Source organism: Haliotis rufescens, unplaced genomic scaffold (assembly GCF_023055435.1).
Source record: "Haliotis rufescens isolate VD_foot unplaced genomic scaffold, xgHalRufe1.0.p SCAF_6, whole genome shotgun sequence".
In the NCBI taxonomy this organism is placed as follows: domain Eukaryota; kingdom Metazoa; phylum Mollusca; class Gastropoda; order Lepetellida; family Haliotidae; genus Haliotis; species Haliotis rufescens.
The window spans coordinates 188,397-215,385 of NW_025964334.1; the positions used below are offsets into that span (position 1 = coordinate 188,397).

Consider the following 26,989-nt stretch of genomic DNA (forward strand, 5'->3'; position numbering starts at 1 on the left):
ACAGCTCACACCACCCAACCCAAACTCCACATCTACACCATACAGCACACACCACCCAACCCAAACTCCACATCTACACCATACAGCTCACACCACCCAACCCAAACTCTACATCTACACCATACAGCACACACCACCCAACCCAAACTCTACATCTACACCATACAGCACACACCACCCAACCCAAACTCTACATCTACACCTTACAGCACCCACCACCCAACCCAAACTCCACATCTACACCATACAGCACCCACCACCCAACCCAAACTCCACATATACACCATACAGAACACACCACCCAACCCAATCTCCAGATATACACCATACAGAACACACCACCCAACCCAAACTCCACACAAACACCATACAGCAAACTACACCCAACTTCACCTAGCCTCACCACACGTCACGAAGCTCACCCTGCAATGTATACTGCACCAGAAGAAACAACACAAGTAAATAAATATCATCTTCAAAACAAAACCTTTCGAAATATTTATTTTTTACAGCAATGTTTCATAGTAAACAGATAATAGCATAACACAAGAAGAACATTTCTTGGCCGTATTTACCTAGAGCATCATATACATTGTACATATACTGCACCATCATCTACATATACTGCAGCATGTACATATACTGCACCATCATCTACATATACTGCAGCATGTACATATACTGCACCATCATGTACATATACTGCACCATCATGTGCATATACTGCACCATCATGTTCATATACTGCAACATCATCTACATATACTGCAACATCATGTACATATACTGCACCATCATGTACATATACTGCACCAACATGTACATATACTGCACCATCATGTACATATACTGCACCATCATGTACATATACTGCACCATCATGTACATATACTGCATCATCATGTACATATACTGCACCACCATGTACATATACTGCACCATCATGTACATATACTGCAGCATGTACATATACTGCACCATCATGTACATATACTGCATCATCATGTACATATACTGCACCATCATGTACATATACTGCACCATCATGTGCATATACTGCACAATCATGTACATATACTGCACCATCATGTACATATACTGCACCATCATGTACAGATACTGCACCACCATGTACATATACTGCATTACCATGTACATATACTGCACCACCATGTACATATACTGCATTACCATGTACATATACTGCACCACCATGTACATATACTGCACCACCATGTACATATACTGCACCATCATGTACATATACTGCACCATCATGTACATATACTGCACCATCATGTACATATACTGCACCACCATGTACATATACTGCATTACCATGTACATATACTGCACCACCATGTACATATACTGCACCACCATGTACATATACTGCACCATCATGTACATATACTGCACCACCATGTACATATACTGCATTACCATGTACATATACTGCACCATCTTGTACATATACTGCACCATCATGTACATATACTACAGCATGTACATATCCTGCACCACCATGTACATATACTGCATTACCATGTACATATACTGCACCATCATGTACATATACTGCACCACCATGTACATATACTGCACCATCATGTACATATACTGCACCATCATGTACATATACTGCACCACCATGTACATATACTGCACCATCATGTACATATACTGCACTATCATGAACATATACTGCACCATCTTGTACATATACTGCACCATCATGTACATATACTGCACCATCATGTACATATACTGCACCATCTTGTACATATACTGCACCACCATGTACATATACTGCACCACCATGTACATATACTGCATCACCATGTACATATACTGCACCATCATGTACATATACTGCACCATCATGTACATATACTGCACCATCATGTACATATACTGCACCATCATGTACATATACTGCACCACCATGTACATATACTGCACCACCATGTACATATACTGCATCGCCATGTACATATACTGCACCATCATGAACATATACTGTACCACCATTTTTATATACTGCACCATCATGTACATATAATGCACCATCATGTACATATACTGCAACATCATGTACATATACTGCACCACCATTTTTATATACTGCACCATCATGTACATATAATGCACCATCATGTACATATACTGCAACATCATGTACATATACTGCACCATCTTGTACATATACTGCATCACCATTTTTATATACTGCAACATGTACATATAATGCACCATCATGTACATTTACTTCAGCATCATTTACATATACTGCGCCATCATGTACCTATACTGCAGCATGTACATATACTGCACCATCATGTACATATACTGCTCCATCATGTACCTATTTTGCATCATGTACCTATACTGCATCATATACCTATACTGCAGCATGTACATATACTGCGCCACCATGTACCTATACTGCACCACCATGTACCTATACTGCGCCATCATGTACCTATACTGCAGCATGTACATATACTGAGCCACCATGTACCTATACTGCACCACCATGTACCTATACTGCACCACCATGTACCTATACTGCACCACCATGGACATTACGTCTGCAGGGTGCCTGTGTACGTAGTTTCAGCACGGGTCGTGTGTCGGTCACAGGTGCCTCATCTCCCGCTGTCTGTTCATCAATCGATCTTCATTATTGTAATTGTATTTCTATATTTACGAGCATGTGACCGGCCATGTCTGCCCAGTCCAAGATCTCCGGCTGACATGAATGTGATGCTCCAGATGATGCCTAACTCTGACCAGGGTCAACACATGATACACCGACGTGATACCAATGTCATTAAAATCATATATAGGACACATTGCAGTTCAGCACTATTTCAGTCATTGGGTTCTAGTAATGAGGTTATCTGTTTCGTCTAAACGATACCAAGAATACATCCTATATATTTCCCTTTAATGTTTGGCCTCTGGAAAACTAGTGCTGTTTAGGTTTTCATGCTATAGGCCTGATTATGTTTCTATTGTGTTGATAGAATGTCCGACACAAGTAACGTGTCCTGGCAATGCCTTTGGTGTTGAAGTGAGGACACAACGCTTGTCACTCTTCTTCTGTAGTTCCGTGTTTCCAAACCTGGTGCACCTGGCAACCCCACAGGTCATCATGGCAATGGGGGAATCCAGTTTGGAAGAGGGCTCACTCGTTACAATGGGTTCATACAGTACGCTCCCTTCAGGTTCATGTCGTAATATTATACAATGGGTTCAGTTCAGTTTTACACCAGAACTTCGGCAATTGGCACAGTCGGTACACGAACATCCTTTGACGGGTGCAAGTGATGTTATATCAGAACACCCATCTTGCAATTCCCAATGGTGGAACCATCCTGACAGAGGTTCTGACTTGGTGCGCACATGAATGTGGTCACAGTCTTCGGGTCCACTTGGTTCATAACACTAAACCTCGGTTCAGTTTAGTTTAGGTCACCATACCTCGGCTAAATTTAGCTCAGGTCACCATACATGGGTTCCACTTTGTTCACGACATAATACACACGATACCAAGTGGTTCAATATCAAAATATGGTTCCAAATAATTCGAGGGAAACAATAAGATCATTTTGTCTCTTCCAATTAATGCAAACCAACGTCATTCGGTCCAAGGCGATTATACATTAGTGTATGCCTCGGTTTCACAAGTAAGAAACAGCTTCATAACACACACATGAAAATCATGGCAGTTTGCTGAAATTCCAAGGCTTTTCGTCCTCATTGTGCCAGACCCGCGAACATCCACTGTCACCTCGTTACGTTTCCGTTCTAATAAGCACAAACTAACTTCGGCCTGTTTCCAGACCTTAAACACTTCTGACCAGAGAGTCCTATGCCGAAATTCCCTCTTACCATTGGCTTTCACTAACATCTACTTAGATGACGAGAAAACTGGCGGAATATTCTCACACCTTTCACAATTGGTATTGGTTTCATAACATGAAACGATGTTTGTCAGGCTTTGAACAGTTGAATATTTTCGAACCTCGCTCCTTCGTCCTGTGATCGATGACACCGCACCGGACCTCGGCGGCCAGGGAAGCCGCACCTGGTGACCATGCTAAGTGTGTGCCCGACGCGGGTAGTATCCCCGAATGGACCACGAGTCTTTAAATCAAACCACTTCTGTGCACGAATCATATCTGTGCTGTCTGGAGTAACTGGAACTCTATATCCTCCATACTTCCTTTTTGGGATGGCGGTGAGCGGTTTGTGGACGATCTCCTCAAACAGCTCTTATCACCACACATGATACAAGGCACGATGAAACACGAGTAATAGATGAAGAGTGCAATCTCGTGGATAGGAGGTGATATGTAAACTTTTAAAGAGTTGACAATGTTCACAACGAAATAAGGAGAATATAACAGTGCACATATCCCCGACCCCACCAGGAGGCGGCCAGTCCGCACACAGTCACTCCGCGATACGTCCAGGGGAATATGGCGCCACTGGACCATGATAACTGTCGCCATGACGATCATGAACCCAAACGGCATGACGGCGGTGGTCAAGACGAAGAAGGCCAACCACCCGGCTCCCGCCTTGTTGACTGTTGTGAAGTCTATTGAACATATCATAGGACCTGCAATAGAAACATTATGACATTACACATACATAGATTATTCCAATATAAACACCACAGACTTCGTGTTGTGCTACTGCTACTTTCCACAGTAAGTGAATGTGTTGTTCTGGAAATCATATCAGACATATATATATGCTTGATTTATCTTCAAATAGGCTGTTGGCTAATCCAGGTTTTCTTTCATGGAAATAAAATAAGGTTTAAACTGCTTTCATAGTTTGATGTATGAGAAGAATGAACACCCATCCGTTGCTTACTTTGAAAAGGTAGGAAGATGGACCGGTACTCCTCCACTTCTGTCAGGTTGACATGGATACTCTCACACAGAAACCTGCCTTGTGACTGACAGTCGCAGTCGGTGTAGGCGGCAGCGAGGAGGTGGCCGCTGACGCTGCTGTCGTGGTAGCTCCGGATGAAGGTTTGCAGGCTGGACGTGGACTGTGCTCGGAGCAGGTACGTCAGATTGGGTCCGAATGACCACAGACGAGCTTGGATACCCCACCGCATCTTGAGACTTGACTGTATTATCTGTCAAAGATCAGCTGTGTTAGTGAAACCTTGTCAGTCCTGATGGTTGTGATGACCCGTTAAGACAGTGACGTCATCTTGATAAATACCTGGATTAACTCATCATGATTATGTAATAATTGTATATCTTCCCAAAACTTAAAGGAATATATAATGTGTTGGATTATACAGTAGAGAGAATATATAATGTGTTGGATTATACAGTAGAGAGAATATATAATGTGTTGGATTACACAGTAGAGAGAATATATAATGTGTTGGATTATACAGTAGAGAGAATATATAATGTGTTGGATTATACAGTAGAGAGAATATATAATGTGTTGGATTATACAGTAGAGAGAATATATAATGTGTTGGATTATACAGTAGAGAGAATATATAATGTGTTGGATTATACAGTAGAGAGAATATATAATGTGTTGGATTATACAGTAGAGAGAATTATAATGTGTTGGATTATACAGTATAAAGAATATATAATGTGTTGGATTATACAGTAGAGAGAATATATAATGTGTTGGATTATACAGTAGAGAGAATATATAATGTGTTGGATTATACAGTAGAGAGAATATATAATGTGTTGGATTACACAGTAGAGAGAATATATAATGTGTTGGATTATACAGTAGAGAGAATATATAATGTGTTGGATTATACAGTAGAGAGAATATATAATGTGTTGGATTATACAGTAGAGAGAATATATAATGTGTTGGATTATACAGTAGAGAGAATATATAATGTGTTGGATTATACAGTAGAGAGAATATATACTGTGTTGGATTATACAGTAGAGAGAATATATAATGTGTTGGATTACACAATAGAGAGAATATATAATGTGTTGGATTATACAGTAGAGAGAATATATAATGTGTTGGATTATACAGTAGAGAGAATATATAATGTGTTGGATTATACAGTAGAGAGAATATAAAGGTATTAGAATATGCAGTATAGACTAACATCTAGTCTCTGAAATGAACATATCGTACATAAAAAAACAGTTGTTCAGTTATCTTAATAAAAATATAATAAAAAAGGAGCCCAGTGACTCTCTTCATTTCCTGATACTGCAGTGATCTAGACTTGCCAAACATTATAGACTTGCATAGGCTGTATTTGATATATATTTGTATCAGGGTCTGTAAGACAGACTATATGCAGTATAAAGAATAAAGTTCAAGTACTCGGCCTCACGGAGTCAGCATAGCTTGGCACCACCTTATTTGGACGACCTACCGGACAACTGCAAGTCTCAGGGGTCACTGTGCTCGGCAAAGCGGCGTCTTTTGTCAATTCCACCTCACAAACGCACAAATTATGGAATAAATATCATTCAGTGTCTCTACACAGAATTGTGAAACGGACTACCTCTGAATATAAAGCTCCCCCACTTTGTATATGTTCAAATATCTCCCTTTTCGCGAGTATTAGTTGTAGTGACTGTAGCGCTGTTAGCATGACACCGTGTAGGGAGGCCGTGGTGAAATCAACTCACTTTATCATTACTCCTGAGGGGGATTGACGTGCGAATCGGACGTGCTTTTCCCTGTGTCCTCATTAGTCTTTTGTTTACCGGGTTCATTTTGTTGGGTCTACGCTTGACTGTCGTAAAGCATACACAGCCCTCACCCACAGTTTTAGGGAGGGAGTTGGTTTGACGCTATAGTCCAGGAGCCAGGGGTCATTTATCTGCATGAAATGAGAGTCTTTCATTGGTATTTCTGAAAGGGGTAACCCATGGGGTATCCGAAACAGAACTGCTTGAAAGGCACAGCCGGGGCATTTAGCCAGAATTTACCCTTTTCTCTCATTTTTCCGGTATGGACTATCTGGCGAAAACGTGGGGTGTGGCAACTTCAAAATTGAAATGCGCTCTTATTAATGGACCATTTTTGAAGCAATATCTTGAGGTTAGGCTACCCCACAGCACTGTAGATAATGTGCATTTTTAGCTCTCAGCCCAGATATGTCTCAAAAGTTACGATTTTCACCCATTTGCCATCTCTAATGCCACTATATGAGGATCTGATATTCCGGTATTAAAACTTAATTACCAGACAATAAGTCATCACTATTAAACCGCAGTGACGTGCAGTTATCATGTTGTTGACTTCAATGATACTATTCGTCATAGGCTACATGGAGAACATAGAGCTGCCCCCGACCAGGTTAGATGTTGTAAGGGAAACGAAGGCCAGATCACAGAAGGTTGCATCAGAATGCGGTGATAAGTATGCAGTGGTGACGTACGACTTAGCGATTGCAAAGCCAGCCCTGCAGATACAGGCTCAGGAATCTCCCCTCTTTGATAATGCTTTGGAGCTTTCCATATCTTCATGACATATTTTGCTTGCTTAGGCTACTTCTTGGAATCATCTGGAGACCGGAAATACTATGTGGTTCTGATGTGCTAGCTTCTGGTTCCATGCGTGGCTTCATTCGCGGGAAACACTTCAACGGGTGTAAGCGTCTGCCTCCCCTGTTTGTGACAGCATTGCAAATCATTCACTCCAAGCAATTCCTGGAGTCCCATGGACACATATCTGATGAATGCATGGCATTGCCTTTTTTGCAAGCATCGAGCCCTGGATCGTTGTCTACTCTCATTGATCACGATTCCTCTGCCATTGTGAATTTGCTTGGGAGATATGCGCAATACTGCGACGAACCGAGAGCCGGACGTCATGGTCCTACTGCACAGTACTGGATGCTGTATATTGATCTAGTTCACCTGTACCTCCTCCTCGACCGGGCATGTAGAACTAATGACATAACTCTGTTCATCTTGGTGAGATGATACCCATGTTCTTCGCCACACATCGTCCAAACTACGCAAGATGGATATCACGCTATCACCTCAACCTCCTGAACATGGAGCATACTCATCCTGGTATAAGAGATGTGTTTGATGCTTGTGCCCTATCCATCCGTCGAACCGGCAAGTCATTGCTAGAAGTGCGGTCGATTTAACCCTAGAGCAGACCGTCAATAAAGATGCTGCTTCAAGGCATGCGGGTATTGCTGCATTTACGCAAAATGTAAATGCACGCAAGCGCTGGACAGTTACACGTTCATTTTGAGGTGCAGTGGTGAGTTGTCTGTTAGAAATGGCAGGATTAACAGCCCCAGGAGAAGTGTCCAGAGAATTGACGCCAGCCAGAATTGAGAAAGACAATTCTCATCTCCATTATCTCATCAGAGAAATCGAAGGCACCCAGAACCCATTCATTCCTGGTGATGACAAACTGTATTGTCTCGCGACCGGAAAGGCTGCCTCTGACACTGTCAAGGATGATCTTCTGCAATTGCAAGAGAAAGGTTCAGAATGGCATCACTCGTCCTCCCTTGCCATCTTCTTCCGGCGGTGTAGCCAGGTCAATCTTTCAGCGCGTCTGTACTAATGCCAAAACAGTTCATCTCATCTGTGATACATATCCGGATGGACCATCAATCAAAGATCAGGAGCATGACAATCGTGGTTGTTCGCTGATGCATTGTTACAAGATCACCGGTCCTCTACAGAAAAGACAAGCTGATCTCCAAAATGCCTTGAAATCTGCTGATTTCAAACGGGAATTGCTTTCCTTTTTGAAAGATGAGTGGCTCAGTTCAAGTTATGCAAGTATTCTGGAGGGCCACAAGCTGTATTTTGCAACTGGACAGGAATGCTTCCTCTTCACATCAAATGGTAGACAGGTAGAGAGGATAACAGTTAACGACCTCGGGTGTACCCATGAGGAGGCTGACACGAGGCTGGTGTTTCGTGCAAACTTCGTTGCTGCCTCTGAGGAGATGCCAGGAGTGATGGTCCACAGCATCGATACGGATGTATTCATTCTTCTGCTATGCCATGCGAAATATATCAATGCGAAGTTGTGGATGGATGCAGGAGTGAATTCGAAGAATACACGGCGCCTCATTGACATATCTGGCCTGTGGTATGTGAAGCACTGCCCGGCTTCAATGCCTTCACAGGCTGTGACTTCACTGCAGCATTTAGGAGGAAGGCGAAGTCGAAACCATATGAAATTATGGTTAAGAATGAATTATTTGTTAAGGCATTATCCATGCTAGGAACCTCGGATACGATTGATGTGGATGTTGCGGCCACACTCGAGGAATACGTCTGCTGCATGTACGGGTTGAAGGATGCTCAAAGGACCAACGATGCAAGACTGCAACTCTTCCAAAAAATGTATGCACCAAAGAAGCAGTCAGACCCATTAGAGAAAATCAAGTCCTCTGATCCATGCTGCCTACCACCATGCAGAGCAGTTCTTGAAGAAAAACTATAGCGAACCAACCATGTGGCATTTATCTGGAAGTATGCATGCAGTGCAGACCCAGTAGGATTTGGTCCCATCAGGCATGGTTGGAAAGTGGATGACAATAACAGGCTGGGTATGGTGTGGTTTGAGTGCCCTCAGGTGCCTCGAAACTTGTCGGTGGATGATTTGGACTTGAATGATGACGATGAAGATGACGGTATGCTGACCCCAAGCCTTTCTTCAGATGAAGAGGAGTCTGATGATGAATAGTATCATTAAAGTCAACAACATGATAACTGCATGTAACTACGGTTTTATAGAGATGACTCATTGTCTGGTAAATAAGTTTTGATACCGGAATATCAGATCCTCATATAGTGGCATTAGAGATGGCAAATGGGTAATTTGGGTGTACCAAGATTAACCTGATCTATTGTTGTTCTTGATCCTTTATTTAGGGCAGAAGACCATATATGGTCTTTCAAGTTGCCCTGGTAATGTAGGCCATATTTGTTCATTGCTTGCATAAATTCATTACAAGTGGATGCAATTTTTTGGCATACCATCAGACGTTTGCCCCCTTGTTGGACCCTTGACCCTTGAACCTTTGGTTACCAAAGAAAAGATTACCATAGGCCTACTTCGCAGTTTATCATAATATCATCCTGTATTCAAAATAACTTGGCTACAACATTTCCACTGCATTTGTGGATTCGTATGGAAGTGCCATCTGGTGGTGAAAACTTTTGAGACATATCTGGGCTGAGAGCTAAAAATGCACATTATCTACAGTGCTGTGGGCTAGCCTAACCTCAAGATATTGCTTCAAAAATGGTTTTAAAAACTTACCTGGCATCTTATCTAATAAAACATATTCACTTTATAAAAATATTTGTTGTCTTTCCTACTAAACTGGGCTTGGATAAGAAAAAAGGCGGAATTTTTAGCTCAAGGGTCGTCACGTGACCTTTGACCCCTACTGACCTGTAAAAAGGTCAATTTGCATATTTCATGATTGGATCCAATGGAGCTCACCACGATGTTCATTTTGACACCTAGATCTCTTTTATAGGTCCATTAATAAGAGCGCATTTCAATTTTGAAGTTGCCCCATCCCACGTTTTCGCCAGATAGTCCATACCGGCAAAATGAGAGAAAAGGGTTAATTCTGGCTAAATGCCCCGGCTGTGCCATTCAAGCAGTTCTGTTTACCCCATGGGATACCCCTTTCAGAAATACCAATGAAAGACTCTCTCATTTCATGCAGATAAATGACCCCTGGCTCCTGGACTACTACTTTGAAGAGTTTGTCAGTTTCTGCGTATTGGCTTCCTGTGAGAGGAGGTGACGCAGATCTGAAGCCATGAAACACGGTACGAAGCGAGCAAAGGATCAAGGATCATAGTCGCACCCATGAACCAGCGGATCCTGACAGCCAAGGGAGGTAACTATGCACAGCACCTTACAGACAACAAGACAACCGCACCCCTGGTGTCCAACAGTTTTAGAAGCACTGCTAGTTACGATTACGACACATGTTGAACTTTGTGTACCTGCGTGAATTCTGTGATGTTCAGCTCGTCCACTGGCAGCGCCCCAGGGCTGGTGTCTGTCAGCATACAGTAGGCCGTGGTGTTACTGGTGGTCAGGTTGGACTGGCTTGTGTTGGAGACCGGGGTGTTGGATGACAGAGAGGTCTGGTCCTCACTACCTGCCTCACTCAGGGAAATCGTCAGATGAAAATATCCTGTAAATAGTGAAAGTTGATGGAAGATGTAGTCTTTTGCATTATTTTTAAAGTGGGGCGATATTATTCATAGTTGGTTCTCCAGTGATTAAAAACAGTATTGCTTATTAGTGGCACACTACATGCCCCAGTGAGTGAGTGAGTGAGTGAGTTTAATGTCACACCGTCATAGTTGCATCACCCGTATCACCAACTTATTGTTTCATCACTGTACACTGGAGTCACACGGGGGGGGGGGGGGGGGGGGGGGGGGGAGGTCACCAGCTACCAGCTACCAGCTACCAACGTGTTGCACGTGGCGATCTGAGGTCAGGCTAGGCGACTAAGTTGATTGTGTGTCATCGTACTCCGACGGCTTGAGTGACATGTAAATAAAGGCCACAAACTTACCGATATAATCATAAGAAATATCAACTGACGGAAGATTCCATTTTACGATTCCGACAATACTTAACTCACCCCTGAACTCCGTGTATTCGCCCCAGCCGTACAAGGGACTGGTGACGATGACAGCCACGAGCAGATAGATGCCGATCACCAAGATGCGGGTGTTGATGTCGGAGAAAATACACTGGTGCTCCGCTGGCAGGAACAACTTGTAGTATCTGAGATAAAGAGAGGCATTGGCTGTTTATGAGATGCGGGTGTTAATGTCACAGAAAATGCACTGGTGCTCCGCTGGCAGCAACAACTTGGAGTATCTGAGATAAAGAGAGGCATTGACAGTTTATGAGATGCGGGTGTTAATGTCACAGAAGATGCACTGGTGCTCCGCTGGCAGCAACAACTTGGAGTATCTGAGATAAAGACAATACCTCTCTTTATCTCAGATACTACAAGTTGTTGCTGCCAGCAGAGCACCAGTGCATCTTCTGTGACATTAACACCCGCATCTCATAAACAGACAATAGCACTGGTGTTCCGCTGGTAGGAACAACTTGTAGTATTTGAGCTAAATACAGCCATTGGCTGTTTATGAGATGCGGTTTTTAATGTTACAGAAGATGCACTGGTGTTCCGCTGGTAGGAACAACTTGTAGTATTTGAGCTAAATACAGCCATTGGCTGTTTATGAGATGCGGTTTTTAATGTCACAGAAGATGCACTGGTGTTCCGCTGGTAGGAACAACGTGTAGTATTTGAGCTAAATACAGCCATTGGCTGTTTATGAGATGCGTTTTTTAATGTCACAGAAGATGCACTGGTGCTCCGCTGGCAGGAACAACTTGTAGTATCTGAGATAAATACAGCCATTGGCTGTTTATGAGATGCGGGTGTTAATATCACAGAAGATGCACTGGCGTTCCGCTGGCAGGAACAACTTTTAGTATCTGAGATAAAGAGAGTGATTGGCTGTTTATGAGATGCGGGTTTTAATGTCACAGAAGATGCACTGATGCTCTGCTGGCAAGAACAACTTGTAGTATCAGAGATAAAGAGAGTGATTGGCTGTTTATGAGATGCGGGTGTTAATGTCAAAGAAGATGACTAACGGGGTCCAACTTACAGAACCCTGACCAACAGGGTCCTGACTAACGGAGTCCTGACTAACGGGGTCCTGACTAACGGGGTCCTGACCAACAGGGTCCTGACTAACGGGGTCCTGACTAACGGGGTCCTGACTAACGGGGTCCTGACTAACGGTTTCTGACTGACAGTGTCCTGACCAACAGGGTCCTGACTAACGGGGTCCTGACTAACAGTGTCCTCACTAACGGGGTCCTGACTAACAGTGTCCTGACTGACAGTGTCCTGGCGAACAGTGCCCTGACTAACAGTGTCCTGACTAACAGTGTCCTGACTAACGGGGTCCTAACTAACGGTGTCCTGACTAACAGTGTCCTGACTAAGAGGGTCCTGACTAACAGTGTCCTGACTGACAGTGTCCTGGCGAACAGTGCCCTGACTAACAGTGTCCTGACTAACAGTGTCCTGACTAACTGGGTCCTAACAAACGGGGTCCTGACTAACGGGGTCCTGACTAACAGTGTCCTGACTAACGGGGTCCTGACTAACAGTTTCCTGACTAACGGGGTCCTGACTAATGGGGTCCTGACTAACAGTGTCCTGACTAACAGTGTCCTGACTAACGGGGTCATGACCAACAGTGTCCTGACTAACGGGGGCCTGACTGACAGTGTCCTGACGAACAGTGCCCTGACCAACACTGTCCTGACTAACAGGGTCTTGACTAACGGTGTCCTGACTAAGAGGGTCCTGACTAACAGTGTTCTGACTAACGGGTTCTTACCAAAAGGGTCCTGACCAACAGGGTCCTGACTAACGGGGTCCTGACTAACAGTGTCCTGACTAACGGGGTCCTGACTAACAGTGTCCTGACTGACAGTGTCCTGACGAACAGTGCCCTGACCAACACTGTCCTGACTAACAGTGTCTTGACTAACGGTGTCCTGACTAACAGTGTCCTGACTAACGGGGTCCTGACTAACAGTGTCCTGACTAACGGGGTCCTGACTAACAGTGTCCTGACTAACTTGGTCCTAACAAACGGGGTCCTGACTAACGGGCTCCTGACTAACGGGGTCCTAACTAACGGGGTCCTCACTAACAGTGTCCTGACTAACGGGGTCCTGACTAACAGTGTCCTGACTAACGGGGTCCTGACTTACAGTTTCCTGACTAACGGGGTCCTGACTAACGGGATCCTGACTAACAGTGTCCTGACTAAGAGGGTCCTGACTAACAGTGTCCTGACTGACTGGGTCCTAACAAACGGGGTCCTGACTAACGGGGTCCTGACTAACAGTTTCCTGACTAACGGGGTCCTGACTAATGGGGTCCTGACTAACAGTGTCCTGACTAACAGTGTCCTGACTAACGGGGTCATGACCAACAGTGTCCTGACTAACGGGGGCCTGAATGACAGTGTCCTGACGAACAGTGCCCTGACTAACAGTGTCCTGACTTACAGTGTCCTGACTAACAGTGCCCTGACTAATGGGGTCCTGGCAGACGGGGTCCTGACCAACAGGGTCCTGACTAACAGTGTCCTGACTAACAGTGTCCTGACTAACGGTGTCCTGACTAACAGTGTTCTGACTAACGGGTTCTGACCAACAGGGTCCTGACTAACAGTGTCCTCACTAACGGGGTCCTGACTAACAGTGTCCTGACTGACAGTGTCCTGACGAACAGTGCCCTGACTAACAGTGTCCTGACTAACAGTGTCCTGACTAACTGGGTCCTAACAAACGGGGTCCTAACAAACGGGGTCCTGACTAACGGGGTCCTGACTAACAGTGTCCTCACTAACGGGGTCCTGACAAACAGTGTCCTGACTGACAGTGTCCTGACTAACAGTGTCCTGACTAACAGTGTCCTGACTAACAGTGTCCTGACTAACGGGCTCCTGACTAACGGGCTCCTGACTAACGGGGTCCTAACTAACGGGGTCCTGACTAACAGCGTCCTCACTCACAGTGTCCTGACTAACTGGGTCCTAACAAACGGGGTCCTGACTAACGGGGTCCTGACTAACGGGGTCCTGACTAACAGTGTTCTGACTAATGGGATCCTGAATAACGAGGTCCTAACTAACGGGGTCCTGACTGACAGTGTCCTGACTAACAGTGTCCTGACTAACGGGGTCCTGACTAATGAGGTTTCAATATAAATACTTTAGTTTGAACTTTTAATACACGAAGAACAATTGCGTGGAAATGGATGATTTTCTGTTAATGTGCATATTGCACGCGCTTTGATTAAATTCAAACTGATAAATAAATAAATTCTTCTCTTAAATTTGCTCTGTTGCCTCATTCACTGATAGAAAACAGTTCCAGTCTGATTCCTTTACACGTCCAGCCTTTTTCCGTTAGAAATTAAAGTTGTCCTTGGGAAATGACGTACACTTGATACGAATAGTAATGACAACGTAAATGCCTTTCGTGGTATTAATATTTGCTGAAAAATAATATATAACGATAGATCATGTAACTATAACTGATTTCTGAAAAAAACTTTAGTTTTGTTCTCACACGCAACATGAGTATGAATTGTTTCTTTGTACCAGAAAGCAGCATGGCCCCGAGAGGCGACAGAATTAGCGCCAGGCAGTCTTGATCCATGAAAGAATAGCTGTCGAAAGAAAACCATCTCTCATACTCTGATGTCAAACCTAGGAAATATCCAAGTAAAAAATCAATTTCTAACATTCCAATTAAACTATTTCCTTTACAAAAGTAATCCATTGTACATTACCTTTCTAGCCCCGTCAGGGCAAGGAGCCACGCCGAACCCCCCACGGTCACGTGACTGACGAATGCAAAAACTTGACACACCGCCTCCCCAAACACCCATCGGCCTGGAAGAAAGGGATTAGGAAGGATTACATATCCGGGTTGCAGTAAAGCAATCCCAGTGGATTGTCGCTGTTAAGGGAGACAGCAAAGAATATTAAACAGATTTTGAAAAACTGCTTTGAAGCACCTTGAGTAAATGTGGCTAGAACGCATGCAACCAAATTAGCAAAGGTAGTAAACTAGTTTAACAGCTGCACACGATGCAGTGATAATGGATAACATGCGGTCTCGGTGGAGTTAAGATCTTGCAGGATGAATGCACAATACATCCCACTTTAGACTCCAGTGGCAGTTTGTGGTGTACTTCCTACTCCGTGCTAGTTCCTGGACTTGTCAAGTTTAGTCATGAAGTAAACGCCAGGGAAATGAGACGTTCCCATGGTAACCGACCAGAATTTATTCATATTGGTCTTTGTAAAGACCAAAATAACACTCTTTATGTTCGTATAAGTACTAGGTTTGGGGGGCGTTTGTACCGGGAAGAGATTTTGTAGTGTTTCATAAATTAGCTGATTATACTCCGACTGAGTTAGCTACTAAAGGAAAGCACAAATACCGCCGTAGTTCGTTGTCCGCATTAATGATGAAGCGAGTCAGCCTGATGGACAGCATCATGTGTAGTCACGTTAAATTTAAGAAGTATGCATCATGAAAGCAATGTTCACGAACTGATAAACGAACGACATTCAAATCCACATCTGACATTCGGATGTTAATGACTAACACTCATCCACTCTTTCAACACGCCATCACACAATCTGAAAGACGTACACAAATTGAGTGACACTGGTTTCACATACACTGGCTTGTACTCTTCAAGTTAAACTACACCTGTGTCGTATGCAAAATGATCTAGGCGGAACTGACAACAGGGTACTTTTCCATTTCAACAAGACAAGTGTTTACTGATATATTACCTAACGCTTGTGTAAGAGACGTAGAGACATTAACACTGAGTGAGTGAGTTGGGTTTAACGTCGCTTCTAACAGTATTCCAGTTACATCACGGCGTGTCAGCTTAATGCGGGAGGAAAGCCCGAACTGATGCGGGTCTCAGACGTTTACCACTTCGGTGAAACCCACGAGCACGGGTATGGTGCTGACAAACCTTGAAACATCATCGGGGCTAACCAGTTTTCGAACCAAAAATCATAGGTTTCTGGCGTGCCCAAGGGACACAACTCTGCACAGCGAATCGCGGCGCCTTAGACGACTGTACAAGCCGTGCCCCAAGAGACATAAATAGTCTACGCTGAGGTATTGACATACACAAACCCAATCAGCGGGGGAGATCTTCTTTCCCCTCTAACAGTCAGCAATATCCCGGTAGGTGACTCATTGACATACACAAACCCAATCAGTGGGAGAGATCTTCTTTCCCCTCTAACAGTCAGCAATATCCCGGTAGGTGACTCATTGACATACACAAACCCAATCAGCGGGGGAGATCTTCTTTCCCCTCTAACAGTCAGCAATATCCCGGTAGGTGACTCATTGACATACACAAACCCAATCAGCGGGGGAGATCTTCTTTCCCCTCTAACAGTCAGCAATATCCCGGTAGGTGACTCATTGACATACACAAACCCAATCAACGGGGGAGATCTTCTTTCCCCTCTGAACAGTTAGCAATATCCCGGTAGGTGACTCATTGACATACACAAACCCAATCAGTGGGGGAGATCTTCTGTCCCCTCTATCAGTCAGCAATATCCCGGTAGGTGACTCATTGACATACACAAACCCAATCAGTGGGGGAGATCTTCTTTCCCCTCTGAACAGTCAGCAATATCCCGGTAGGTGACTCATTGACATACACAAACCCAATCAGTGGGGGAGATCTTCTTTCCCCTCTAACAGTCAGCAATATCCCGGTAGGTGACTCATTGATATACACAAACCCAATCAGTGGGGGAGATCTTCTTTCCCCTCTGAACAGTTAGCAATATCCCGGTAGGTGACTCATTGACATACACCAACCCAATCAGTGGGGGAGATCTTCTTTCCCCTCTAACAGTCAGCAATATCCCGGTAGGTGACTCATTGACATACTAAAAACCCAATCAGTGGGGGAGATCTTTCCCCTCTAACAGTCAGCAATATCCCGGTAGGTGACTATTTGACATACACAAATCCAATCAGTGGGGGAGATCTTCTTTCCCCTCTAACAGTCAGCAATATCCCGGCAGGTGACTCATTCACATATACAAACCCAATCAGACGGGGAGATCTTCTTTCCCTTCTAACAGTCAGCAATATCCCGGTAGGTGACTCATTGACATACACAAACCCAATCAGTGGGGGAGATCTTCTTTCCCCTCTAACAGGCAGCAATATCCCGGTAGGTGACTCATTGACATACACAAACCCAATCAGTGGGGGAGATCTTCTTTCCCCTCTAACAGTCAGCAATATCCCGGTAGGTGACTCATTGACATACACAAACCCAATCAGTGGGGGAGATCTTCTTTCCCCTCTAACAGTCAGCAATATCCCGGTAGGTGACTCATTGACATACACAAACCCAATCAGTGGGGGAGATCTTCTTTCCCCTCTAACAGTCAGCAATATCCAGGTAGGTGACTCATTGACATACACAAACCCAATCAGTGGGGGAGATCTTCTTTCCCCTCTAACAGGCAGCAATATCCCGGTAGGTGACTCATTGACATACACAAACCCAATCAGTGGGGGAGATCTTCTTTCCCCTCTAACAGTCAGCAATATCCCGGTAGGTGACTCATTGACATACACAAACCCAATCAGTGAGGGAGATCTTCTTTCCCCTCTAACAGTCAGCAATATCCCGGTAGGTGACTCATTGACATACACAAACCCAATCAGTGGGGGAGATCTTCTTTCCCCTCTAACAGTCAGCAATATCCCGGTAGGTGACTCATTGACATACACAAACCCAATCAGTGGGGGAGATCTTCTTTCCCCTCTAACAGTCAGCAATATCCCGGTAGGTGACTATTTGACATACACAAACCCAATCAGTGGGGGAGATCTTCTTTCCCCTCTAACAGTCAGCAATATCCCGGTAGGTGACTCATTCACATATACAAACCCAATCAGTGGGGGAGATCTTCTTTCCCTTCTAACAGTCAGCAATATCCCGGTAGGTGACTCATTGACATACACAAACCCAATCAGTGGGGGAGATCTTCTTTCCCCTCTAACAGTCAGCAATATCCCGGTAGGTGACTCATTGACATACACAAACCCAATCAGTGGGGGAGATCTTCTTTCCCCTCTAACAGTCAGCAATATCCCGGTAGGTGACTCATTGACATACACAAACCCAATCAGTGGGGGAGATCTTCTTTCCCCTCTAACAGTCAGCAATATCCCGGTAGGTGACTCATTGACATACACAAACCCAATCAGTGGGGGAGATCTTCTTTCCCCTCTAACAGTCAGCAATATCCCGGTAGGTGACTCATTGACATACACAAACCCAATCAGTGGGGGAGATCTTCTTTCCCCTCTAACAGTCAGCAATATCCCGGTAGGTGACTCATTGACATACACAAACCCAATCAGTGGGGGAGATCTTCTTTCCCCTCTAACAGTCAGCAATATCCCGGTAGGTGACTCATTGACATACACAAACCCAATCAGTGGGGGAGATCTTCTTTCCCCTCTAACAGTCAGCAATATCCCGGTAGGTGACTCATTGACATACACAAACCCAATCAGTGGGGGAGATCTTCTTTCCCCTCTAACAGTCAGCAATATCCCGGTAGGTGACTCATTGACATACACAAACCCAATCAGTGGGGGAGATCTTCTTTCCCCTCTAACAGTCAGCAATATCCCGGTAGGTGACTCATTGACATACACAAACCCAATCATCGGGGGAGATCTTCTTTTCCCTCTAACAGTCAGCAATATCCCGGTAGGTGACTCATTGATATACTAAAAACCCAATCAGTGACGGAGGTCTTCTTTCCCCTCTAACAGTCAGCAATATCCCGGTAGGTGACTCATTGACTTACACAAACCCAATCAGTGGGGGAGATCTTCTTTCCCCTCTAACAGTCAGCAATATCCCGGTAGGTGACTCATTGACATACACAAACCCAATCAGTGGGGGAGATCTTCTTTCCCCTCTAACAGTCAGCAATATCCCGGTAGGTGACTCATTGACATACACAAACCCAATCAGTGGGGGAGATCTTCTTTCCCCTCTAACAGTCAGCAATATCCAGGTAGGTGACTCATTGACATACTAAAAACCCAATCATCGGGGGAGATCTTCTTTCCCCTCTAACAGTCAGCAATATCCCGGTAGGTGACTCATTGACATACACAAACCCAATCAGTGGGGGAGATCTTCTTTCCCTTCTAACAGTCAGCAATATCCCGGTAGGTGACTCATTGACATACACAAACCCAATCAGCGGGGGAGATCTTCTTTTCCCTCTAACAGTCAGCAATATCCCGGTAGGTGACTCATTGATATACTAAAAACCCAATCAGTGAGGGAGGTCTTCTTTCCCCTCTAACAGTCAGCAATATCCCGGTAGGTGACTCATTGACTTACACAAACCCAATCAGTGGGGGAGATCTTCTTTCCCCTCTAACAGTCAGCAATATCCCGGTAGGTGACTCATTGACATACACAAACCCAATCAGTGGTGGAGATCTTCTTTCCCCTCTAACAGTCAGCAATATCCCGGTAGGTGACTCATTGACATACTAAAAACCCAATCAGTGGGGGAGATCTTCTTTCCCCTCTAACAGTCAGCAATATCCCGGTAGGTGACTATTTGACATACACAAACCCAATCAGTGGGGGACATCTTCTTTCCCCTCTAACAGTCAGCAATATCCCGGCAGGTGACTCATTCACATATGCAAACCCAATCAGTGGGGGAGATCTTCTTTCCCCTCTAACAGTCAGCAATATCCCGGTAGGTGACTCATTGACATACACAAACCCAATCAGTGGGGGAGATCTTCTTTCCCCTCTAACAGTCAGCAATATCCCGGTAGGTGACTCATTGACATACACAAACCCAATCAGTGGGGGAGATCTTCTTTCCCCTCTAACAGTCAGCAATATCCCGGTAGGTGACTCATTGATATACTAAAAACCCAATCAGTGACGGAGGTCTTCTTTCCCCTGTAACAGTCAGCAATATCCCGGTAGGTGACTCATTGACTTACACAAACCCAATCAGTGGGGGAGATCTTCTTTCCCCTCTAACAGTCAGCAATATCCCGGTAGGTGACTCATTGACATACACAAACCCAATCAGCGGGGGAGATCTTCTTTTCCCTCTAACAGTCAGCAATATCCCGGTAGGTGACTCATTGATATACTAAAAACCCAATCAGTGAGGGAGGTCTTCTTTCCCCTCTAACAGTCAGCAATATCCCGGTAGGTGACTCATTGACATACACAAACCCAATCAGTGGGGGAGATCTTCTTTCCCCTCTAACAGTCAGCAATATCCCGGTAGGTGACTCATTGACATACACAAACCCAATCAGTGGGGGAGATCTTCTTTCCCTTCTAACAGTCAGCAATATCCCGGTAGGTGACTCATTGACATACACAAACCCAATCAGAGGGGGAGATCTTCTTTCCCCTCTAACAGTCAGCAATATCCCGGTAGGTGACTCATTGATATACTAAAAACCCAATCAGTGGGGGAGATCTTCTTTCCCCTCTAACTGTCAGCAATATCCCGGTAGGTGACTATTTGACATACACAAACCCAATCAGTGGGGGACATCTTCTTTCCCCTCTAACAGTCAGCAATATCCCGGCAGGTGACTCATTGACTTACACAAACCCAATCAGTGGGGGAGATCTTCTTTCCCCTCTAACAGTCAGCAATATCCCGGTAGGTGACTCATTGACATACACAAACCCAATCAGTGGTGGAGATCTTCTTTCCCCTCTAACAGTCAGCAATATCCCGGTAGGTGACTCATTGACATACTAAAAACCCAATCAGTGGGGGAGATCTTCTTTCCCCTCTAACAGTCAGCAATATCCCGGTAGGTGACTATTTGACATACACAAACCCAATCAGTGGGGGACATCTTCTTTCCCCTCTAACAGTCAGCAATATCCCGGCAGGTGACTCATTCACATATGCAAACCCAATCAGTGGGGGAGATCTTCTTTCCCCTCTAACAGTCAGCAATATCCCGGTAGGTGACTCATTGACATACACAAACCCAATCAGTGGGGGAGATCTTCTTTCCCCTCTAACAGTCAGCAATATCCCGGTAGGTGACTCATTGACATACACAAACCCAATCAGTGGGGGAGATCTTCTTTCCCCTCTAACAGTCAGCAATATCCCGGTAGGTGACTCATTGATATACTAAAAACCCAATCAGTGACGGAGGTCTTCTTTCCCCTGTAACAGTCAGCAATATCCCGGTAGGTGACTCATTGACTTACACAAACCCAATCAGTGGGGGAGATCTTCTTTCCCCTCTAACAGTCAGCAATATCCCGGTAGGTGACTCATTGACATACACAAACCCAATCAGCGGGGGAGATCTTCTTTTCCCTCTAACAGTCAGCAATATCCCGGTAGGTGACTCATTGATATACTAAAAACCCAATCAGTGAGGGAGGTCTTCTTTCCCCTCTAACAGTCAGCAATATCCCGGTAGGTGACTCATTGACATACACAAACCCAATCAGTGGGGGAGATCTTCTTTCCCCTCTAACAGTCAGCAATATCCCGGTAGGTGACTCATTGACATACACAAACCCAATCAGTGGGGGAGATCTTCTTTCCCTTCTAACAGTCAGCAATATCCCGGTAGGTGACTCATTGACATACACAAACCCAATCAGAGGGGGAGATCTTCTTTCCCCTCTAACAGTCAGCAATATCCCGGTAGGTGACTCATTGATATACTAAAAACCCAATCAGTGGGGGAGATCTTCTTTCCCCTCTAACTGTCAGCAATATCCCGGTAGGTGACTATTTGACATACACAAACCCAATCAGTGGGGGACATCTTCTTTCCCCTCTAACAGTCAGCAATATCCCGGCAGGTGACTCATTCACATATACAAACCCAATCAGTGGGGGAGATCTTCTTTCCCCTCTAACAGTCAGCAATATCCCGGTAGGTGACTCATTGACATACACAAACCCAATCAGTGGGGGAGATCTTCTTTCCCCTCTAACAGTCAGCAATATCCCGGTAGGTGACTATTTGACATACACAAACCCAATCAGTGGGGGAGATCTTCTTTCCCCTCTAACAGTCAGCAATATCCCGGTAGGTGACTCATTGATATACTAAAAACCCAATCAGTGACGGAGGTCTTCTTTCCCCTGTAACAGTCAGCAATATCCCGGTAGGTGACTCATTGACTTACACAAACCCAATCAGTGGGGGAGATCTTCTTTCCCCTCTAACAGTCAGCAATATCCCGGTAGGTGACTCATTGACATACACAAACCCAATCAGCGGGGGAGATCTTCTTTTCCCTCTAACAGTCAGCAATATCCCGGTAGGTGACTCATTGATATACTAAAAACCCAATCAGTGAGGGAGGTCTTCTTTCCCCTCTAACAGTCAGCAATATCCCGGTAGGTGACTCATTGACATACACAAACCCAATCAGTGGGGGAGATCTTCTTTCCCCTCTAACAGTCAGCAATATCCCGGTAGGTGACTCATTGACATACACAAACCCAATCAGTGGGGGAGATCTTCTTTCCCCTCTAACAGTCAGCAATATCCCGGTAGGTGACTCATTGACATACACAAACCCAATCAGTGGGGGAGATCTTCTTTCCCCTCTAACAGTCAGCAATATCCCGGTAGGTGACTCATTGACATACACAAACCCAATCAGTGGGGGAGATCCTCTTTCCCTTCTAACAGTCAGCAATATCCCGGTAGGTGACTCATTGACATACACAAACCCAATCAGTGGGGGAGATCTTCTTTTCCCTCTAACAGTCAGCAATATCCCGGTAGGTGACTCATTGATATACTAAAAACCCAATCAGTGACGGAGGTCTTCTTTCCCCTCTAACAGTCAGCAATATCCCGGTAGGTGACTCATTGACATACACAAACCCAATGATCGGGGGAGATGTTCTTTCCCCTCTGAACAGTCAGCAATATCCCGGTAGGTGACTCATTGACATACACAAACCCAATCAGTGGGGGAGATCTTCTTTCCCCTCTAACAGTCAGCAATATCCCGGTAGGTGACTCATTGACTTACACAAACCCAATCAGTGGGGGAGATCTTCTTTCCCCTCTAACAGTCAGCAATATCCCGGTAGGTGACTCATTGACATACACAAACCCAATCAGTGGGGCAGATCTTCTTTCCCCTCTAACAGTCAGCAATATCCCGGTAGGTGACTCATTGACATACACAAACCCAATCAGTGGGGGAGATCTTCTTTCCCCTCTAACAGTCAGCAATATCCAGGTAGGTGACTCATTGACATACACAAACCCAATCATCGGGGGAGATCTTCTTTCCCCTCTAACAGTCAGCAATATCCCGGTAGGTGACTCATTGACATACACAAACCCAATCAGTGGGGGAGATCTTCTTTCCCTTCTAACAGTCAGCAATATCCCGGTAGGTGACTCATTGACATACACAAACCCAATCAGCGGGGGAGATCTTCTTTTCCCTCTAACAGTCAGCAATATCCCGGTAGGTGACTCATTGATATACTAAAAACCCAATCAGTGAGGGAGGTCTTCTTTCCCCTCTAACAGTCAGCAATATCCCGGTAGGTGACTCATTGACTTACACAAACCCAATCAGTGGGGGAGATCTTCTTTCCCCTCTAACAGTCAGCAATATCCCGGTAGGTGACTCATTGACATACACAAACCCAATCAGTGGTGGAGATCTTCTTTCCCCTCTAACAGTCAGCAATATCCCGGTAGGTGACTCATTGCCATACACAAACCCAATCAGTGGGGGAGATCTTCTTTCCCCTCTAACAGTCAGCAATATCCCGGCAGGTGACTCATTCACATATACAAACCCAATCAGTGGGGGAGATCTTCTTTCCCCTCTAACAGTCAGCAATATCCCGGTATGTAACTCATTGACATACACAAACCCAATCAGTGGGGGAGATCTTCTTTCCCCTCTAACAGTCAGCAATATCCAGGTAGGTGACTCATTGACATACACAAACCCAATCAGTGGGGGAGATCTTCTTTCCCCTCTAACAGTCAGCAATATCGTTGTAGGTGACTCATTGACATACACAAACCCAATCAGCGGGGGAGATCTTCTTTTCCCTCTAACAGTCAGCAATATCCCGGTAGGTGACTCATTGATATACTAAAAACCCAATCAGTAACGGAGGTCTTCTTTCCCCTCTAACAGTCAGCAATATCCCGGTAGGTGACTCATTGACTTACACAAACCCAATCAGTGGGGGAGGTCTTCTTTCCCCTCTAACAGTCAGCAATATCCCGGTAGGTGACTCATTGACATACACAAACCCAATCAGTGGGGGAGATCTTCTTTCCCCTCTAACTGTCAGCAATATCCCGGTAGGTGACTCATTGATATACACAAATCCAATCAGCGGGGGAGATCTTCTTTTCCCTCTAACAGTCAGCAATATCCCGGTAGGTGACTCATTGATATACTAAAAACTCAATCAGTGAGGGAGGTCTTCTTTCCCCTCTAACAGTCAGCAATATCCCGGTAGGTGACTCATTGACATACACAAACCCAATCAGTGGGGGAGATCTTCTTTCCCCTCTAACAGTCAGCAATATCCCGGTAGGTGACTCATTGACATACACAAACCCAATCAGTGAGGGAGATCTTCTTTCCCCTCTAACAGTCAGCAATATCCCGGTAGGTGACTCATTGACATACACAAACCCAATCAGTGGGGGAGATCTTCTTTCCCTTCTAACAGTCAGCAATATCCCGGTAGGTGACTCATTGACATACACAAACCCAATCAGCGGGGGAGATCTTCTTTTCCCTCTAACAGTCAGCAATATCCCGGTAGGTGACTCATTGATATACTAAAAACCCAATCAGTGAGGGAGGTCTTCTTTCCCCTCTAACAGTCAGCAATATCCCGGTAGGTGACTCATTGACTTACACAAACCCAATCAGTGGGGGAGATCTTCTTTCCCCTCTAACAGTCAGCAATATCCCGGTAGGTGACTCATTGACATACACAAACCCAATCAGTGAGGGAGATCTTCTTTCCCCTCTAACAGTCAGCAATATCCCGGTAGGTGACTCATTGACTTACACAAACCCAATCAGTGGGGGAGATCTTCTTTCCCCTCTAACAGTCAGCAATATCCCGGTAGGTGACTCATTGACATACACAAATCCAATCAGTGGGGCAGATCTTCTTTCCCCTCTAACAGTCAGCAATATCCCGGTAGGTGACTCATTGACATACACAAACCCAATCAGTGGGGGAGATGTTCTTTCCGCTCTGAACAGTCAGCAATATCCCGGTAGGTGACTCATTGACATACACAAACCCAATCAGTGGGGGAGATCTTCTTTCCCCTCTAACAGTCAGCAATATCCCGGTAGGTGACTCATTGACTTACACAAACCCAATCAGTGAGGGAGATCTTCTTTCCCCTCTAACAGTCAGCAATATCGTTGTAGGTGACTCATTGATATACACAAACCCAATCAGTGGGGGAGATCTTCTTTCCCCTCTAACAGTCAGCAATATCCCGGTAGGTGACTCATTGACATACTAAAAACCCAATCAGTGGGGCAGATCTTCTTTCCCCTCTAACAGTCAGCAATATCCCGGTAGGTGACTCATTGACATACACAAACCCAATCAGTGGGGGAGATCTTCTTTCCCCTCTAACAGTCAGCAATATCCCGGTAGGTGACTCATTGACATACACAAACCCAATCAGTGGGGGAGATCTTCTTTTCCCTCTAACAGTCAGCAATATCCCGGTAGGTGACTCATTGATATACTAAAAACCCAATCAGTGAGGGAGGTCTTCTTTCCCCTCTAACAGTCAGCAATATCCCGGTAGGTGACTCATTGACTTACACAAACCCAATCAGTGGGGGAGATCTTCTTTCCCCTCTAACAGTCAGCAATACCCCGGTAGGTGACTCATTGACATACACAAACCCAATCAGTGGGGGAGATCTTCTTTCCCCTCTAACTGTCAGCAATATCCCGGTAGGTGACTCATTGACATACACAAACCCAATCAGTGAGGGAGATCTTCTTTCCCCTCTAACAGTCAGCAATATCCCGGTAGGTGACTCATTGACATACACAAACCCAATCAGTGGGGGAGATCTTCTTTCCCCTCTAACAGTCAGCAATATCCCGGTAGGGGACTCATTGACATACACAAACCCAATCAGTGGGGGAGATCTTCTTTCCCCTCTAACAGTCAGCAATATCGTTGTAGGTGACTCATTGACATACACAAACCCAATCAGTGGGGGAGATCTTCTTTCCCTTCTGACAGTCAG

General features: G+C 44.9%; 1 protein-coding gene across 1 annotated transcript in view; it reads right to left on the reverse strand.

Moving 5' to 3' along the window:
* Nucleotides 1-2,302: 2,302 nt before the first annotated feature.
* The window catches only part of LOC125374908, a 39,211-nt gene continuing 14,524 nt past the window's right edge, over nt 2,303-26,989 (reverse strand). The window contains exons 3-7 of the mRNA XM_048386675.1: nt 15,410-15,512; nt 11,648-11,793; nt 10,995-11,188; nt 4,891-5,161; nt 2,303-4,630 (exon numbers count right to left, since the gene is read on the reverse strand). Coding sequence (XP_048242632.1) covers nt 4,182-4,630; nt 4,891-5,161; nt 10,995-11,188; nt 11,648-11,793; nt 15,410-15,512 — 1,163 coding nt within the window. The 3' untranslated portion in view covers nt 2,303-4,181. The remainder of the gene's footprint in view (nt 4,631-4,890; nt 5,162-10,994; nt 11,189-11,647; nt 11,794-15,409; nt 15,513-26,989) is intronic.